At 62.7% G+C, this 18,891-nt stretch overlaps 1 protein-coding gene across 1 annotated transcript in view; it reads right to left on the bottom strand.

Annotated features, from left to right (window-relative positions):
* Window positions 1–13,936, bottom strand: part of SDC3 (syndecan 3) — a 35,784-nt gene extending 21,848 nt beyond the window's left edge. Inside the window, exon 1 of the mRNA XM_023260063.2 lies at window positions 13,616–13,936. Coding sequence (XP_023115831.2) covers window positions 13,616–13,753 — 138 coding nt within the window. The 5' untranslated portion in view covers window positions 13,754–13,936. The remainder of the gene's footprint in view (window positions 1–13,615) is intronic.
* Between the last annotated feature and the right edge of the window lie 4,955 nt (window positions 13,937–18,891).

The raw sequence follows: 18,891 nt of genomic DNA on the forward strand, positions 1-18,891 counted from the left end.
AGAGGGAGTCCAGATGCCCACTAGGGATTTAGGGACCCTGAGCACCCTGGCCCCCGCATGCCCTGCAGCCCAAGGATGAGACGGGCCCTCCGCTCCTCACGTGTCACTTGAACACGGCTTCCCTGACCAAAAGCGCCTTCGGGTCTCACCTGGCCCATCACCTGACACCCCCCCCCCCCCGCCCGCAGGCAGGTCAGAGGCTCCAGCCCCAGTCCCACCGGCCTGGCCCCGCTCCCCGCAGGGTGCTCCGCCAGGGCCAGCCCAACCCCAGGCCAGGGCAGCGCCCCTCCGGAAGGCTGGACGGATGCGTCCCAGGGGCCCGGCCCAGGGACTGGAGCGGTCAGCGCCTACAGGAGAAGGGCCCGGACTGGGAAAGCGGGGCTCCAAGTTAGATGGCATGGGAGGACTGTTCCTGGGACCCAGTCTTGTTCCCCCATGGGCTGTCCCCCCACCCCCCCCACAGTGTGCCAGGGACAGTGTCACTCGAGCGTGGTCCACACCGACCCCCCACCAGAAGCATCCTCACCACATCTCATGACCTAACGGCATCTCTCAGCAGGAACATTACTGCCACCTGGGCAGGACGGTCCTTTGGACGGGACACGGCCACCACTTAGCAGCCCCGACCACTCCCCTCCCCTCCGGAAATGCCAGCAGCATCCCGTTACTGTGACAACCAAAAGTGTCCCCGTGCACTTCCAAAAGCCCAGGCGCAGACACCTTCAATGCCCGGCTCGGGCCTCGCTTCCTCCTGGAAGCTTCCCTACCCCCATCCCGGCTCAGGGCCCCAAGTTCGGCATCTCGCGGCTGGGCCTCATCTTTGCACTTGGGTCCGGAAATGCTCTGGCCAGAAACAGGGTTCCCAGAGACGCTGAAGATTTTGACTCAGGGTCCACGTCGGGTAAGCGGTTAAATGAAGGGACCACCTCGCCCGGCCTCCCTGACCCCAGGTGTCCCTTTCCTCAGGGACACACAGCCACACCCATCTCCCTCCGCCCCAGGATGTCCGTTTCCGGGGCCCCGTAAAGGACGTATAACCGAATCTCTGAAGGAACCCGAGTTTTGAGCGTGTGGTGTCCCTGGAGGTCAGGCAGAAGACGGATCTCTGCGTCCCTGTGCACCCTGCCCCCGCCCTTGCCTTAATCACCGCTAAGGAGGCCAGATGACCAGCTGCCCCCTCCGGCCTGGGCTCCCTAGACTCTGGGATTAAGAGTTGGGATTAAGGGCGGACACATTCCCGGTAGCTCAAGAGCCCCAGCAACGTGCGTGCGTGCGCGTGTGCACACGCGGGCACGTTCAGGGCTGTTTCCGGGCATGCTGCGGGCACATTTGTGCGTGCGCACCTGTGCTGGTCTCAGATGGGCTCAGATGCCCCCCCGCGGGTCTGGCTGTGCTCGCGTGAGTGGGACGTGTGCACGGAGGTGGCAGGGAGAGCGTGTGTGTCCCTGTCTGTGTGTGCCCAGGCGGGTTCGGGTCCGCACGCTCCGTCACGTACGCAAATGCGTCCGCACGTGTTCACGTTTCTAGGTGTGCATCGACCTTCCCACGCCGGGGAGAGCGTCTCCCAATTCTCCCAGCATTCTCCCGGCAGCTGCTAATATCCACGGCCAGCCAAGGTGTTGGGGGGCAGGCTCCCCACAGCCGAGAGGCGGAGAGACAGCAGTCTGGGTTCTCCCAATTCTCCGGGCCTGGCCACACCTGAGCCGCTGGAACAGGGGCGTGGGCCACAATGTCCTTCCCCGCACGGACGCGAGAGCCCCACACATCGGCACAGACACGCAGCGACACATGCGGACACAAACCCAGCCCCTCGTCCAAACCTGAACTGAACCGTGGTCTCAGCTCCACAGGGGAAAAGGATCACCCCGGGCTCAGCCACCATCTCGCAGACCCTCCCTTGAACACAGAGCCGGAACCCCTTCTTCTGGATCGGAGATGGGCCTCCAGCAAGCCTCGCAGCTCCCCGGCCTCGCACGAGAACAGGACTCGGCTCCGTAGAGGTCCCCAAGGAGCCACTGTCCTAGGGGAGCTGTCCTAGGTTCACCGGGCCAGGGGTCCTCATGTGTACAGCAAGGTGGGAGGCTGATTTCCTGTAGCCCTCTGCCCTTGAAACTACCTTTCTGGAGGGATCAATGGAGATACGGGGGTGGGAGGGGGACATCTGGGTCCAGGAGGGTGAAGAGTAGACTCTGACCCTAACTACCCCCTCGGCCCTCAAGACCCCTGTCCCCCAGGGGACTCCTCAAGTCCTAGCCCCACTGAGTGGCAGCCAGGCAGAAGAGAGGTTCCAACCGGCAAGAGAGGGAGTGACGCAGGAGCATCTGAGAGGAGGGTGGGTGGCAGAGAGGAAGGGGGGGAGCAGTGGGCAGAGGAGGAGGAGGAGGTGGGCAGGGGGGTTGCTGGGGGAGGCCGGGGTGGCGGGGAAGATCTCTGGTAACCAAGCCTGAGCCTCTGGAAGCCCACCGTGTGTCCACCTTCCAGAAAGCTGGAGGCCGAAAGGACCCAGTCCACCCCCCTCCCCCAGCTGAAGAAGGCAGGAAGGCTACATCGCTCGTACCCACTGCTCCCTGGGGTCACGTCTCCAATTCTGGGGATCAGAGGACAAGGTGTGACTACGGTGGGGTGGGGGGGGGGGGACTCCAAGTAAAACAGACTGAGGATGTGTGAAGGCGGAAAAAGGAAACAGTGTAGCCATGCCAGGACTTGGGGAGATGAAACCGAGTAGCCCTTGGGAGGGCCCGACAGGGAGATGATGTAATGACAGAGTTGCTGCGACAACGTATCCAAGTGAGAGCACCAGGGAGGTAAGGATGCAACCCTGTGGGGAAATAGAAGCTAGGAAAAAACCGTGGGGCCCAGCAAAGAACCCTAACATGTAGAGGAGGGGCATGGTCTCGAAATCTAGAAGAAGAAGGGAGGAGAGAAGGGGCTGAAGAAAGGCGCTCTGTGCTTGAGAGCTGGGAGGACAGGTCGGTAAAGGACTCCCAGAGGAGGGCACACCTGTGCGGGGTTTTGCAGGATGAGTAGGAGTTCACCGGAGAAGGGGCCAAGTCCACGGAGAGCGCACAGCACGCAGCTAGACGTGAAGGCGAGAGAAATGAGGTTGTACTCTGCGCCCAGGGAACAGAGTGGTAGCAGTGAGGGGTGAACAGGGCCAAGGGATGAAACTGGGGAGAAATACACCGAATGCACTGATAGGAATCAATCTGGCATAGAGTCTTGGGGCTGAGGGCAGCGGGGCTTGGGTTAGGGGTGGCTTCCTGGGGGACAAGGGTGGGGGGAGCTGGGCTTGCAGTCGTGGCACAACAGAGACAGGTACAGAGGAGAAACGGTGCAAGAGCTGGTGTCGGGGAGTCGGGAGACCTTTGTCCTTTGTCCCAGCTCAGCGGCCAACGTGCTGTGTTACTTGGGCCAGCCACTATTCCTCTGTCCGCCTCAGCTTCCCCATATGTGAGACAAGAAGGCTAAACCACCAGACCTCGGAAGATCCTTGCCGTGACTAGAGATCACTCCTCTGGCCTCCGTCCCCCCTTCAGGACAATGAACAAGTTGCACAAGAGTTGCGTCCAAGGGCCCTTCCGGCTGAAAGACTCTTTGGCCCTCTGATCTTCCCCCAGCCTAGGATGGCCTCAGCCCCTGGCCCACCCTAGACAGAAAGCAGGCAGCAGCGAAAAGACCCGTGTGGAAGCCAGGAGCCCCCAGGGCCGGGTCGGGACCTCTCCCCCAGCAACCACACGGATTCAGGTGCCTTAGCGACACGTGACTGGCCCCAAACTCATCCTCTCAGGGCATCACGCTTTACAGTGTGCAAAGCGCGAGGTAGCAGGAGGCAGCACTTGTACACCAGGGAGCATTCTAGATGGCCTGGGTTCAAATCCTAGCAGGCACGCCACTCTGTTGACCTTGGACAAGTTACTTAACCTCTCTGTGCTGCAACTTCCTCTTTTGTAAAAGCAAGATAATTAGGGTCCCCCCTTCCCAGGGTTGTTGTAAGGACCCAGCGAGTTTCCGTAGAGAAGACGCCTGGCCAGCTGGCTTGCACGGGGCAGGCCCTCAACAGGCAGGATTCAATACGAATAGGTCACATCTGTGGTCTTGTTGGCATCTCATGCCAGCCCCTCAGGGCAGCCCACTTCAAGACCCACACCCCCCACCTGCAGAATGGAACCCAGATGCCTTGGCTGGGACTCAAAGCCCACCTCGTGAGCCACTGGCGTCTCGCAAGCCGAGGCCCTGTGACGTTCACCCATCCGGGCCCAGATCACCGCATGGCACAGGGCCAGGTACCCAGGAGGTGTCCAGTGAACATATTAAGTGCAAGAAACAACACGCTCTCATTAGAAACAGCGACGCCCCACAGGTAGCTCTGTCCCCACCTCCCCCAGCTGGGAATTGCTGCTTTTAACCACACCCCAGTCTACTGTGACCTTTCCCACCTCTGAGCCTCCATCCACCCTGGCCTATCCATGTGCTGCCATCCTTCAAGGCCTGGTACAAATCACACCTCCTCCACGGAGCCCGCCCTGATTCTCCAGAGCCAGAACCAACCTCTCCTCCCCCGACTCACTACCCTTAGCCTCTCATGTGCGCTGGCTCCGTCCTCTAACTGGGAGCTTCCTGAGACCAGAGACCAGGTTGAGCTTCCTCGGGTTCCAAGTGCTCGGCACAGGCCAGACACAGAGGGGGCAGCAGCAAATAGTGGCTGAAGCGACTGGCAGGTCAGCAGCAGAGTAAGGACACGGACCCGTGTCCTGGGCTCACAGCCCAGCCCCCAGGCCGCCTGGATTTGACCGATCATGTCCCCGCCACCGGGAAGCGACGCGGTGCTCAGCGCGATGGGTGAGGCAAGGGGCCCGGCCCACCCAGGGCCGAAGAGGAACCACACGCAGTCCACGTGCCGGAAACAGGCCTCCCCGCCCCCCAGCCAGCCCCCTCTTCCCAAAGGGGTCCCCCCACCCCCACCCCCACCCTGGGCCAGGCCCTGGCCTCACATCTCTCGGACAGCTCCTCAAATGTGAAGACCTGAAGGGGTCCCTGGGTCGCCCGGTCCCATTCCCCCACTTCACAGATGTGGAAGTGGAGGCTGAGAGCGGGAGGGGGCTGTGCCCGTGGTCACGTGACCAGCCCGGTAGCAGCCTCCCTTCTGAAACGGGACGGACGATCTCGAGGAAAGCATCACCGCAGCCCGGAGGGCGAGGCGTCACCGGCCCACGGATCCGCGGAGATGATGCGGGCCGAACCAAGGAGCCGCTGGCCCGCTCTCCCGCGGCAGAGCCCCGGACTCCCGGCGCGGGCACAACCCAGCGCCCGCCGCCAACACACAGCCCGCCCGAGAGCCCCGCACACCCCCAGCCCCTGGCACAGGGCCCAGCACACGGCAGGTGCTCAACGACGTCTGCAGAACGAGCCAGTCGGTCAAGCAAAAGACGCCCCCACGCATGCGCAGAGCAGCCCACGCGGCCGGCCCCCGGCATCACGGCCTCTGGGAAGCACAGACTCCAGCTGCTCGCGGACCGCCTCACCTTGGGCCTCTGGGTCCCCATCTGCACAGTGGGATAGCAACCCCGGCTCGCAGGGTCATGGTAAGAACGGAGACGAAGCGTGGTGAGCACGCACTGGCCGTTACCACTGCCCTGCTGTCACCGTCCGTGTCCGTCTTCCCAGCAGACGCCCTCACCTTGAGGGCAGGCGCCAGAATTCAGCCGCAGACACCCCCACCCCGGCCCCCAGGGCAGCCTGGCCCTAAGAGGGCGGCAGTCAACAGGCGGCGGGTCAGCGAAGGGCAGACAGGAAACAAGGTCACCCACCCCCCAGCCGGGGGCCCCGCGGAGGATGCCAGTGCATGGGTTGTGCCCGGCACGCTGACAAGACCCCCCTGCTCCCAGTGTAACAACCCCCAGCTCTCTAGGAACCTTGTCGGCTCAGCCCTCCTAAGCCCCCACGTGGCTCCCCCCCACCCCAGCCCAAGGAGGGACCCAGGGAGCCGCCCACAGGCCCCTGGTGCCTGCCATGGCATTGGCAATCAGCTTGCTGCAGTTAGATTTCCCAGATCCCACTGCGGACGGATTCCAAACTACCCTTAGTAAAGTCTGGGCTGGCGAGCAGAGCTGGTGGAGGGGGGGCAGGATGGGGGGTGCCGGCCGGCTGTACAGGGGGCACAGCGAGCTCTAGGAGAGTTTGGCCTGAAGCAAGCCCCCTACCCATCGCGGAAGCAGGATGAAGCATTACCCCCCACCCCATCCCGCCCCGTCTCAGAAAACCCCGGCCCCCTCTGGAGGGGGTGTGATGACAGGTCAGCAAAGGGACAGAGAGCTCCAGAGTAGGTGAAAGGGCAACTGGACAGCTGGTTCCACCAGGACCCGGCTGTGTGAGCTTTGGCAAGTGGCTTGACATCTCTGAGCCTTCTAGAGGACGGCAATGCCACCGCCTCTGAGAGTGTGGAAGGCTCAGTGAGCCCACCTCAGGCTGGATACCAAGGCCCAACCCTTGGCCAAGGCCATCTCTGGGTCTCTGGACTCCCACTAGGAGACGGCAGACCACGGGGCTGGTCATCCCCTTAGGGCTCTCCCACCTCTGACGCCCTGTACAAACAACGGTCACCCAGTCCGGGCCAGGGGCCACAGCCAAGGCGTCCCTCAGCTGGGAGGAAAGGGGAAAGAACCCAGCGTCACCACGTCCTGAGCTAAAGCTGCAAACAGCAAGGTCTCCCGGGAGCTCTAGGACCAAAAGGGCCCGAAGAGCCATTGAGGCCAAGCCTCCGCCTCCAGACCGGACTGCAAACTGCCAGTAGCCTCAGAGAACCAAACTGCCCTTGAACTCGGCACCACGAGGCACTGGGAAGTCCCTCTTCTAATCCGGCTCAAGTTCCCCCTTTCAGGGTAGACCCCACCCTCCAGGGTTCTACTTTGGGTCATCCATGATCATTCAAACTCGGTTCCCGCTCTCCAAGGGAAAGCCTTGTTCCCACCCCCCCCCCCCCAAACCAACTCCTCAGATGAGGCCAAGAGTAGGACAGGAAAAGAGCAAAGCCGAAGCAGGTAAATGGAAGAAATCAGTATTTACGGGAGACCCGCCCCTCATCGGGCACTTTATTACTTCATGTTGTTCATTCTCCAGCAACTCTGGAGACAGAGGTACTCTGAGCTCCACCGAGACAAGAGAACAAGGCTCAGAGAGGCTAAGCAAACTTGCCAAGCTCACACAGCCAAGAAACTGGTGGAACCAGGATTTCAACCCGGTTGGCTGTTCCACTACCTCCAGCTGCCCCCCCCCCCCGGTTTGGAGACCCCAAAACAGATGGCACCAAGGCCCAGGTTGGGGCCCAGGGGTGGAAAGAAGGCAGCAGACCTTGGCCAGCTGGGTCACAGAGGTTGTGGAACCCTGTCCATCTGGTATAAAAGGCCAGCACAGACATTCCCTGCCCCCCACCCTCAGCAGCCAGGTAGGGAAGAGGCCAGATCATTTGTCAGGGGCCACCCCCACCCCCATCCTGCAGCTGGGCCCTCAGCCACTGCTGCCCAGACTCCCCCCTGTAATCACGGCTTCCTGTTTGGCGTGGAGACTAGGCCTGGTCAGTGGGGGGAGGGGAGCAGCCACCCCTCTGGCCGGGGCCTACTCTGAAGGGAGGGGGGCCGGAAGTAAAGGCTACCCAGCCTCCTGGAATCTTGGAAGGCTGGGAGCCAAAGCAGGGGGGCGGCCCCCAAGGAGGCCAGTCAACAAATATTTACCCAGTCCTGGCCTGATGTTCCCAGGATGTGGCGGACCGTTAGTGGGGACAGCAAGACGAGCCAGGTGGTCGGAGACCAGCCCAGACCCCACCCCCTGCTGGGATGGGGACTGGGGGGGGGGGCAGGAGCAAGGGGCTGGGCCCTAGGACGGCTCCTGGCACCCTGCCCCCCTGCCCCAGACACCAAATCACAGCCTTCCGAGCAGCTGAGCTGGAGCCCAGAGCCACAGTGCCCCTGTCCCACCCAGATGCGGTGGCCGCGCCCTGGCACTCAGACCTCAGGCCCGCTCCATGCGGCCCCCGGGCACACGCTCGGGCCCAGCAGAATTCCGCCAGTCTCGCTGTCCCTCACTGTCCCCTCAACCCACCTCCGAAGGAGAGAACACAAAGCCCCCCTTCCTGGGCTCCAAAGCTCAGAGTCCTGGTTTCCTTCCTTCCTTCCTTCACTCATTCCCTCATTCAGACCGTTCAATTCTGGGCCAGGAGCAAAGCTGGCCTTGGGGTACCGCAGGGATGTAGACTTGGGCTCCACACGTGACAGCTTTCTGAGGGGCAGAAGGGATTCCACGCAGGCCCCATCACCGATGCAGCGGCAGCCCCAACACTGAGGGCAACCAGCGTGAGCCAGGGGGCGTGGGGCTGGTGGGGGGGCAGGTTAGACCCCTCACGTCCTGAAGTTCTAAGTATTTCCCCTCTCCTGGACCCTGACCAGAGACGAGCCCCACCCCTCATCCTGCACAGTTTACAAAGCTCTCCCTCAATCCAAACCCATGACCCTCAAAGAAGCCTATTTTACAGATGACAAAGCCTTGTGAGGTGGCCGAGGAGCAAGGGCTCCAGGCTCAAGCCCGGGGTAAGCGCCGCCCCTCCCCCCTCCGCCACCCGCAACACGTAATTAGTGCCACCCACCTCCAAGGCCAGGGGGAGCATTAGATGAAAAGAGATGGGGGACGTGCCTGGCCCAGAGCCTGGCAGAGAGCAAGCCCTTAGGGGACAGTAGGTAATGTGGGATTCATCTGGGGGGGTGGGAAGGAGGCCCCAGGGAGAAGTAGCTTGCCCAAGATCACAGAGCAAGAAGGGGTAAAATTCGGACTGCGGCCCAGTCCTCTTGGCCTGCCAGGCCCTGGCTCCATCCAGCTCTGCTACTTTCCAGCTGTGGGACCATGGGCAAGTCATTTAACCTCCCGGTGCCTCCATAACATGGAGGTTCTAACAATTCCCACCTCCAAAGAGGATCAAGTGCCTGGTGGGCGGGGCTCCAGTGAGCCTTAGTTTGCTGTTTCTGTCATTAAGCCCGGGGGTGTGGGCCCCGCCTCCCAGATCCTGCCCACAGTCCCCGTGGGGGGAGGTGGGGAGGGATGACAAAGACAGATGGAGACTTGACAGCCTCCCATCCCCATCCCCACCCCCAGCTGCCTCAGTCTGCTCCAGCCCTCCGCAATCCTACTGCAGCCCCTTCTAGAATGACCCATCCCTCTCCTCCAAGCAGCCAGGCTGGGGGGGGGGGGTGCTCCCAGCTCCAATGGGAGTGTCTGGAGGGAGGCCTGGCTTCTCGGGGAAGGGGGGGGACTCTGTCTCCACCTCTTTCTTCCCTTCAGGAGGACCCCTCTCCCCCACCCCACTGATGCCCCAGCACTTTCCAGAGCCCAAGCCCAGAACTGCCCTGCCCCAGTGCTGCCCCGGAGCCCCCCAGAGACCCCTGGTCCCGTTCCATGAGGTGGGAGGAGTCATCCGTCTTCAAAAGGCCAAAGGGCTTTTTTTCTACAGAAGAACCCCCAACGCGAGGGAACAAGTAACACACTGAACTGGCAGCTGGAAGCACTGGGTTGCTCCCTAGGGTGTAGAAGGCGCCAGGTCCCCATCCCAACTCTGCCACGAGGATGTTGCAACCCCCAGAAGCAGTCCTAGAAGTCAAGTATCTGTCTCCAGTCGACAAGTAAGAAAGCCTGGGGTTATGGCATGCTACAGCTTGCTCCATGCCACGTGGTGACCGCTTTTATGGCATAACGCAAAACCTCCTCCTCCAGGAAGCCCTCCCTGACCTCTCCGGGCTCCCTCCTGCAAAGACCCTCTCTGCTGAGAGCTCACGACATGGCAGGCTGTGCTCAAGTCTACCCCAGGGGTTCATTTTCTCATCGCCACATCCCTGGGAGGTTGGCATGGTTATAGTCCCCATTTCACAGATGAGGAAGTTGAAACAGAGAAATCCCTCACTCAAAGTCGCACAGCAGGTGTCTGTCTTTGGAGCCCCTGCCCCCTTGGGAGCTAACAGACAGCAGACCCCTGTGGTGTCCCTGGGTCGGGGCCTGACCTCCAACAGCCCCAGGGTCCCCAACTTTTAATTTTTATAGTGAGGACAATCTTGCTCTGACAACTCATCATTCAATCACAGGGTGGGTGGAGGAGTACAGAGCTCCAGGACTGGAAATGGGGGGGGGGAGAGGGGGCAGGAAACACCAGGCCTGGGGGTGGGGCTTCAAAAGAATTCCTTGTGACTCAATTGGTTAAGCTTCTGACTTCAGCTCAGGTCATGATCTTATGGTTCATGAGTTTGAGCCCCCGCCTGTCGGGTTCTGCGCTGACAGCTCAGAGCCTGGAGCTTGCTTCAGATTCTGTGTCTCCCTCTGTCTCTCTGCCCCTCCCCCATTCGTGCTCGCGCTCTCTCTCTCTCTCTCTCTCTCGCTCTCTCTCTCTCTCTCTCTCTCTCTCTCTCTCTCGCTCTCTCTCAAAAATAAGTAAATGTTTCAAAAAAACAAAAAAAACAAAACAGAATTCCTCGGTTGATTTCACCTCCCAGTGGTCCCCAGCCACAGAATAACAACCTTACAAAAGAACATGAAATCAACATTTGTTGGGTGTTTACTCTGTGCCAGGCACTGTACTAGAAGCTTTCCACGGTAACCTCTTTGGTTTTTGTTATTCTACCAGTTCTACAGAGGTGGAAACGAGGCACAGAGAGGTTAACTAACTTTCACAAGGTCACACAGCCACAAAGGAGTGATCTCCCATCACGGGGAATATTCCAACACGACGAGGTGCCACCCCAAATCCCTTCCAGCCCTGAGCTTCTAAGAAAACATCTTTCGAAGCTAAAACTTCCAGAAGCTCCACACTCCGAGCTTTTCTGGGTAGGGACTGAGGTGGCCCTGAAGGCAGCTGTCCTTCAGAATCCCAGACACCTGGTGTCTCAGGAGAGAGGACTCCCCAAAGCGGATGCCCGAAGACACACACCCACCCACCCACGCACCATCTGCGGCATGACTGGGACCTGCTATCCCCACAGGCCACCCTGGAAGCCCCACCCCCCACCCCGACCACACACACTCCCTTTCAAGCTGGTGGGCAAACCCAGGGGTCATCTCGTCCCTCCCCTGCCCTAAGCCAGCCACTGCCCATCAGAGCGATGTCCTCAGAGGACCCCGCCACGGAGGCCACTCCTGAAGCCAACCTGGGTGGGGCTCTTCTGGTCCAACCTCGGTCCCTCCTGCCACAGGCATCACCCTCTCCCTCTGTTAGGGCACCTGGGCACCATTCATTTACCCTTCGCCTCCCGGGGCCAGATGAGACGATGCTCCTCCTGGACGGCCTCCCCCCTGGGAAGATGTGAGGCGTGGAGAGGGGCTCCCCCTCTCCCCTCACCATCTGGAGCCCCTCCCAGTCAAGCCCACCATCTTGCCTTTATCTGCCACTCAGCTTTGGGTCTGAACCACACCCAATCTACCTCACCCTCAGGTTCAGGGAGACCCTCACTCACCTGACTCACCTCGGACGCGCTCACTTCCTTCCCTCCACCCCCTTATGGGGCATGAATTAGATTAGCCTTGTTCTGATCGTGAGGAACAGTGGTTCAGCAGAGGATGGGACTTGCCCAGGGGCATACAGCTCATTCCTGCCCCTTCCCCTCTGGGCTTCCAAATGCAAAGCATTCTGTCCCACGCCCCTTTTCATTCATCAGTACATCACACATTTACTCCTGGCTAGGACTACAGATACCATCTCATTCCTGAGAAAGGCGGTACACCAGCCCCATTTCACAGAGGGGGAAACAGAGGCTCAGGGAGAGGAGCCGGCATGCCCAAGGTCATACCACGAGTCAGTGGGGGTAGCAGGAGTCGAGCCCAAGGCTGTGTTATTTCCACGCCTTTGATTTCAAAATTGGTCTTCCTAAACGGAGCTGCGAAAGTGACCCAGCTGGCTAGGATGGGCTGGGTCCCAGTCCCTCCCAGGGACTTCTGCTCACCCCTCCTGGGGGTGGGGGCGGGGGGCACATAGGGAGGAGGCATCCAGCCTACCAGACACTATACTCTCCTTGGCATTCAACACTCTCTCTCCCCTCAGTTCAGCCCCCAGATGGGTAAAGCTGATGAGTAGCCTGTCTGTCCAAGAAGCTACCTCTGAGCCTGTCCTTCCCCCCCTTTTACAGACTGGCCAACTGAGGCCCAAATAGACACACAGGGGCAGAGTCGGCACCTGGCGGTTGCCTGAGAGACCTGGGGAATGAGGGCCAGGCATAGCTCCTAGAGCCAACCAAGGAAACGGGGTCTAGAACGCCCCAGCTCATCCCCAGACCAGGCTCCAGACACCTGCCCATGGGGGAACTCACTTGGGACCCGGGTCCCTCAAAGCGGGGAGGAGTCGCCCTTCTTCCCTATACCTCCTCCTGCTCCCCCTAATGGAGCTGGGACGGAGCTCAACCCCACAGCTGTGTGGTCACTCAAACGGACACTCTAGGGGTCACTGCCTACATATATACTCGCCTCAACCTGCACCCACTCTGCCCCCCCCTCAAGGGTACATGCCCCCCTGCACAGGGTCATCCACGCCGCCCGGAGCACACACATGCACACACACATTCCGGTGGGGCCAAGCACACACCCACCGCACACTTCCCTCCCAGACACACACTCACCCCCCCAGGCACACACAGCCACGGCCAACAGTTGCCCAGCCCCGTCCCTGGTACACACCGCCAGCACAATAGGTCACCCCCACAGGATCACTGCACGTTCAGGTAAGGCACGGTGACACCCCGCCATCCTTCACCCGCACACAGCCCACGGGTCCCAACAGCCTTCACAGAGGTGGTCATACACACAGGGTCACCCTCACTCAGCCCCTCAGGTCACCTTCACACAAGTCACCCTCCTCCCCCTCTCCGCCCCCCCCCCCGCCCTCCCCACAGCGACCCTCGGAGGAACCAAACGCACCCCCCCCACCGCCGTGCCCCAGGGGGAATCGACCCAATTCCCTAAAAGTGGCCGCGGTCTGGGCACACCCACGAAGCAAAAGCCACGTTCGCTCAAGACCCGCGACACACCCAGCCCGGGCCCCGCGCCCGGCGACCCCTCGCCCGCAGTCGGGCCCGCCCCGCGCCTCTCCACCGGGGCAGGGGATCCCGCGCCGCCCGCGGGGCCACTGGGGAGGGGAGCGGGGTCCACGACCCGCGCTCCGGTTCCCGCAGGGCCGCCTGCCGGGGAGGGGTCCCGAGAGCAAGGAGGAGCGAGCCCCCAGAGGCGGGCGGCGGCGGGGACGGCCCCCCCGCAGGCCAGCCTGGAGCTGGGGGGCGGGGGTCGCCCGGGGGAAAAGGGGGGTTGGGGGCATGCGGAGGTCGAGGGGTGCGGGGGCGGGGTGCCGAGTGCAGGGTGGGGGGAACCCGGGACCGGGGGGCGCGAGGTGCCGAGTGCGGGGACCGGGGGCGCGGAGACAGGGGCGCGCGGGGGCTCGGGGGCTCGGGGACCGGGGAGCGCGGGGGACCGGAGGGCGCGGGGACCGGGGCGCGCGGAGGATCGGAGACCGGGGAGCGCGGGGGCCGGGGGCGCGGGGACAGGGGCGCGCGGGGCATCGGGGACCGGGGACCCGGCAGCGCGGGGCCCGGCGCGCGTCACTCACCCCCGCGGCGCGCCCGGCCAGCAGCAGCAGCAGCAGCGGCGGCAGGAGCAGCCCGCGGGCCCCGGGCCCTGCCGCGGCCCCGCTCCCGGCGCCTGCCCCGTGGGCGGCCCCGGCGCGGTGCGGCGGCCCCGGCTTCATGGCGGCGGCGGCGGCGGCGGGCGCCTTTGTTCCCGAGGCGCGGCGCGCGGGGCGGCTGCTCGGCGGCGGCGCGGCCCGCAGGCTGGACCGACGCGCTCCCGGCTCGCGGCTCCCGGCTCGGCGGCCCGGCTCCGCCTCGCAGCTCCGCGCCCACAGCAGCCGCGCCCGCAGGAAGCGTGCGCCGCCGCCGCCGCCGCCGCCGCCGCCGCCGCCGCCGCCGGGCCGCCCCCAGCGCGGGCGGAGCGGGAGGAGGGGCGGGGGGCGGGGCGGGCCGGAGCGCGCCCCCACCCCCCACCCCCCACCCGGACCCCCGCCGCCCTTGCCCCGGACCCCGGCACTCCATCGGCTCCCGTCACCATCACCCCGCCCCGCCGCCCCCTGCCCGGGCCCTGCGCCCCCCTGCCCGCCCCTTCCCCTTCCCCTCCGCCCCCCCCCCCCGCGCCCCGGCCTTCGCCAGCCCCGCCGCTGTGGCTGCTGCGCGACCTGGGACTAGTGGGCCGCCTCGCTGAGCCGCGGTCGGGAGGAGCACGGGGATCCCGCAGAACGCGCCTCCGAGGGCGGTGGTGAGCGCCGGAAGGAAAGGATCCGCGTGGGAATGCAGGAGGACGGGCCTGGCTCGTTTGAGGGTCTGAGTAGATGGGTGGCATTTGTGTGCTCATTAGCGGCTCCCCCCTAAGGGGGCCGTTCACGTGGCTCTTCCGGGACCCATCACCACCACCGGCCCCAAGCCGGTGGACACAGAGGGCCAGAGGTCACCCAAGTCCAGGGGCTTTGATATCCTCAGGACACCTGCTACCAGGCCTGGACCTCTCTGGGCCTCAGTGCCCGCTCTGCACCCACGAGAGTTGTGGACTTCCGCCCCTGTCACTGGATCCGCCTAGGAGAAGCGGGACAGGCCCGCGGCGGCGCTGCTCCCCCCGCAGCTGTGAGGCCCCGGCTCTCTGACACTCATTTATTTCATGCCTGAGAACCGAGGACCCCCTCCTCCAGTGCGGGTGGTGTAGACGTATGTCCCTGAGTGACAGTGCCTTGCCTGGCCTGTCTCTACTGCCCTCACCCCCTCGGACATTCTATACACTTTACTTCTTCTTCAAGTCCCCACCACCCAGCACAGGAGCTCCAGGAGGGCAGGGTCTGGGTCATCCAGTTCACTGCTGTGTCCCCAGCACTAGCCCAGGACCTGGCACATAGTGGGAGCTCAATGCAAATGTGTTGATTCAATGAATGTGTTTCCCATTCACCTGAGCTCATCTGGCCCCAGGTGTTTGGGGGGGGGGGCACATATTTGTGAAGCCCTGGTCACATGCCAGCCTGGCCCCAAGTGTTGTACATGGTTGTCTCGTTTCACCCTCTCTCAGCAGCCCCATAAAGCAGGTGTTGTCTGTATCTCCAGTACCTCGATGGGAAACTGAGGCCCAGAGAGGTGAGGTTATTTGCTAACGATGGCAATCTGCCCCTGTGTCCGGTACCCTGTCCCGGGCGCCTGCTATCAGGAAACGGGAACCAAACTGAGCTGAAACTGGGACAGTTCCCCCAAGAAAAAAGGAACTAAAACCAGGACAAAAGGAGCCAGTAGGGGAGAGAATGGGGGGTTGAGCCTGGAGGAAAAGAGTCTGGGGTGCCGGCCATAATCTGGGGTGTTGCGGGGGGAGATGGGACTCGTCCTTCAGGGCCCTGGGGAGCGGGTCCAGAGGACAAACATCGGCTCGGCGTTAGGTTGAGCTGAATTAGAAGTGTGCCCTCAGAGGGAGCGGGAGCCCGGTCCCCAAGGGGTATGTAAGGCCAGGCTAGCTGCCCTTTGGCCGAGATCCTGGACGGGACATCCCTAGGAATTCTCGAGTCCCAGCCCCTGGAAATCATATCCCCAATTCTGACCCATGGGCACCTTGGGGAGGTGGGCAGAGAGAGAGGGGCCGGCGGGGCCCGGGAGGGCAAGAGGGGGTTCCGGTTGAGACGGCACAGCTCGGATTTGAAGACCACTGGCTCTTGGGCGGATCCCAGTCCTGCCGGTTACAAGAAGTGTGACCCTGGAGGACTAGCTTTACCTTTCTGAGCGTTAGCTTCCCAACTATAATATGGAAATAACAACCAGACGGCGTTCGTTCGTTCGTTCTCCAGATATAAATCGAGTGCCCTCGCGTGTCAGGCTCAGGGGCAGGTGTCAGTTCGTGATTACACGTGCTCGGGGTCCGGTAGAGGTGGCCGGGTTGTCAGGGACCTGGTTCCCGGGCTAGTCACCTCCCAGAAGGGCTGCAGACCAGGCCAGGGAACAGACTGGCTCTGAGGAGCTTCCAAAGGGGCAGAGCCAGCAAGGCTGGGGGGTGGGGGGGGTGGGGGGGTGGGGAGGACAGTATGAGAAGCCACTCGTCAGGTCAGCTCGGTGTGAGGTGGGACGTGTGAAAATTGCAGCCGGCCACAGATGGCTACTCTTGAGAGGTAGTGAACGCTCTGTCTTGGGGGGTATGCAAGGCTCCGAAAACTAGCTATCGGGGAGGCCATTAGGACAATCTTCCTGCACGGCGTGGGCAGTGGGCATGGCTCATCTTCAGAGGTTTCTGCCGGTTCTGAGACTTCTGGAAGCAGCAGCCCCTCGCCTGTGACTTCCCGAGGAGGTGGGGAGAGGGAGGATCTGGGGGCTGGACAGGCTAGGAGCGCCACCTGCTGCTGCCAGAGATACGGGTCGCGGGTCGCGCCTGGAAGGGAGCGGGTCTGGGCCCCTGAGGGGCTCACCCTGCTCCTGCTCCCCCCCACCCCCGGGCTCCCAGATGCTCCCATCCGTCTGCCCTTGGGCACACAGGCCACCCTGCAACCACCTGCCCCACCCCCACCTGTGCCCTCGAGCTGCGTCCCAGAACCTCGGGGTCGCCCTTCACCCACCACCTTCACGATCCACACAGGCAGCCGGCCCATTCGGGCCCCCTGGGCGGCCTCGCTGACCCCCCCGGGGCGGGGCCGGGCAAGCCCCATCTTTGCGCTCCCCACCTTGCCTCGCCGTCTCCCCCGGAAGCGGGAGCACCCCGGAACCCCCGGTGGACGATAGTCACAGAGCTCCGGCAGAGCTGACGACATGCCCGGCGCCGCTCTGAGAAGGGCACCCTGACGACATCCCCGCAGAGAGGGCAGGACACCTGCCCGAGGTCACACAGCTGGGGAATCCTGACCCAGGATCTGAACAGCTCTGAACAGCCACACAGTAGTGCTGAGTTCGGAGGTATGTCAGGAAGCGTATGGGGAGTGACAGAGTCCCTGAGGGGATTCATACTGTCACATGGACGGACATGACCGAGTCGTAGACGTACGCAGATGAGCCTGGAGCCCCGGGGCCCTGACAGGCGCGCCTAACAGCCATGCGTGACCGCCCTGTCCGCTCAGACCTTTCTCTGCTCTTGGCCTCGACTCTGGGCTCCCGATGGGACAGCCGAGACAGCCGAGGGGACGTGGCAGGCCTCAGCAACGTCCATGACCTCGGCGCCTGAGCCACCTTGTTGACAGCCGCGTCCCCGAGCCCTGGCATACGGTTAGGTGCTCGGTCACGGTCGCCTGACTCTACCGGCCACCACCACCCCCCCTCCGAGGTCTGGTGACACAGACTGGCTCCTTGTCACCCAACCTCGCTGTGGGGCTGTGATCCACTGAGGACTCACTGCTCGCCAGGCACTGTTCTGAGCCCTTGCCGGCAAAGCTCTCATTGACTTGTCCCCATAGCCCCTGTGACTTGGAGACAATAAACACACTTGCCTCCCAGGGCACTCACCACGAGGACAGGAGGAGCCGACATTTGGGAGCCCCTTCCATCAACGCCTGCCCCCCCCCGCCGCCGTGAGCGAGCACGACCGATGCATTGGCTGTTCACGTTGTCCCCCTTTGACAGTTGGGGAAACGCGGGGGACAGTTGAGAAGCGGGGGACAGGCCCCACAGAAGAGGGCACGCCATGCCGTCCCCTGTGGGCCCAGGGCATCTCGTGATGGCTGTCCGCTCCAAGCAGTCCTAGGCCCTGGGGGAGACGTCCCTGTGTCCCCTGGGCCGCCCCTCCTCCCCTGCTGCCTCCCCACCCGCCTTCCTCGCCACCACGTCCAGTCTTGGCGGGATTCAAGATGGAGGCAGGGGCCCAGGCTGGCTTCCGAGAAAGTCCAAGTGGCGGCAGTGCTAAAGTGAGTGACCCCCAAATCAGGAACTGAAACAGGAATCTGGCAAGAGGGCTCCTATCCAGAGCTCGCAGAGAGAGCTTGGGAGGCTCACAGTCGGCTGTGTCAGCAAGTAAGAGGCCCACGGGGTGAGCCTCAGCTTCTGGGGGAGTCCTTGGGGCCTGTGGAGGGGCCAGAGCAAGCAGGCAGAGAGGCCTGTGTCCGTGAGGGCCTTCATCTGAGGGGGGGAGCCCCTGCCCCTCCGAGGGCCCTGGCTGTGTGAGGGACGGGCCCGTGCCGTGAGCTTGCCCTGAGTCCTGTGTGTGCTAGGCAAGTCCTTTCAAGATGAGGGGTGGGCGATGCCCCCTGGGCACACAGCTGCCCAGAAGGGGGCAGGATTTGAACTCAGGCCTCTTCTACATCTGTGAGCCGGGAGTTCACAAACTGTGGAGTCCAGAAGGCTCCCTGGAGGCCCGTCAGGGCAGGTGTGGGGGTAAGGGGAGGACTGAGGCAGACGTTGTTTGAGCGGGGCTGACCTTGAAGGTGGGGTAAGTAAAGGCGCAGAGGCCCTGAGCAGAAACCCTTGTCTGTCCAGGCCTGGCCCAGGTGGCAGGGGTTGGGGGTGGGGGGTGCGGGGGGGTGCTGCTTGAGGGAAGAGAAGGGCTCTGGGGCCTCAAGCCGAGTAGGGAGAAAAATACAGGGTGAGTCCCAGCTCTGTGGGCCTGAAGCCCACACAGTGTGAGGGGATCACAAATACAAAATTCGGAACAAGACTTTGGAGGGGGATATGCAGGCCGGGGGCCCTGATGCTTAAGCTTCATTAAGTTTACAACAAATTTGCCTCTAAATTTGCATGAGCGAGCGGGACCCTGGTCAGGGAGGGGTTAACACCACGCTGAGGGTTTAGGTGTCATGGAGGGAATCTGGGAAGGCCTCATAGTGGTGGTGATGGCAGCAGAGGCGGAGCCCTGCCCAAGAGAATGGCCTCTGAGGGCTTGAGCTCCAGCTCCAGG

This window comes from Felis catus, chromosome C1 (genome assembly GCF_018350175.1).
Source record: "Felis catus isolate Fca126 chromosome C1, F.catus_Fca126_mat1.0, whole genome shotgun sequence".
Taxonomy (NCBI): Eukaryota; Metazoa; Chordata; class Mammalia; order Carnivora; family Felidae; genus Felis; species Felis catus.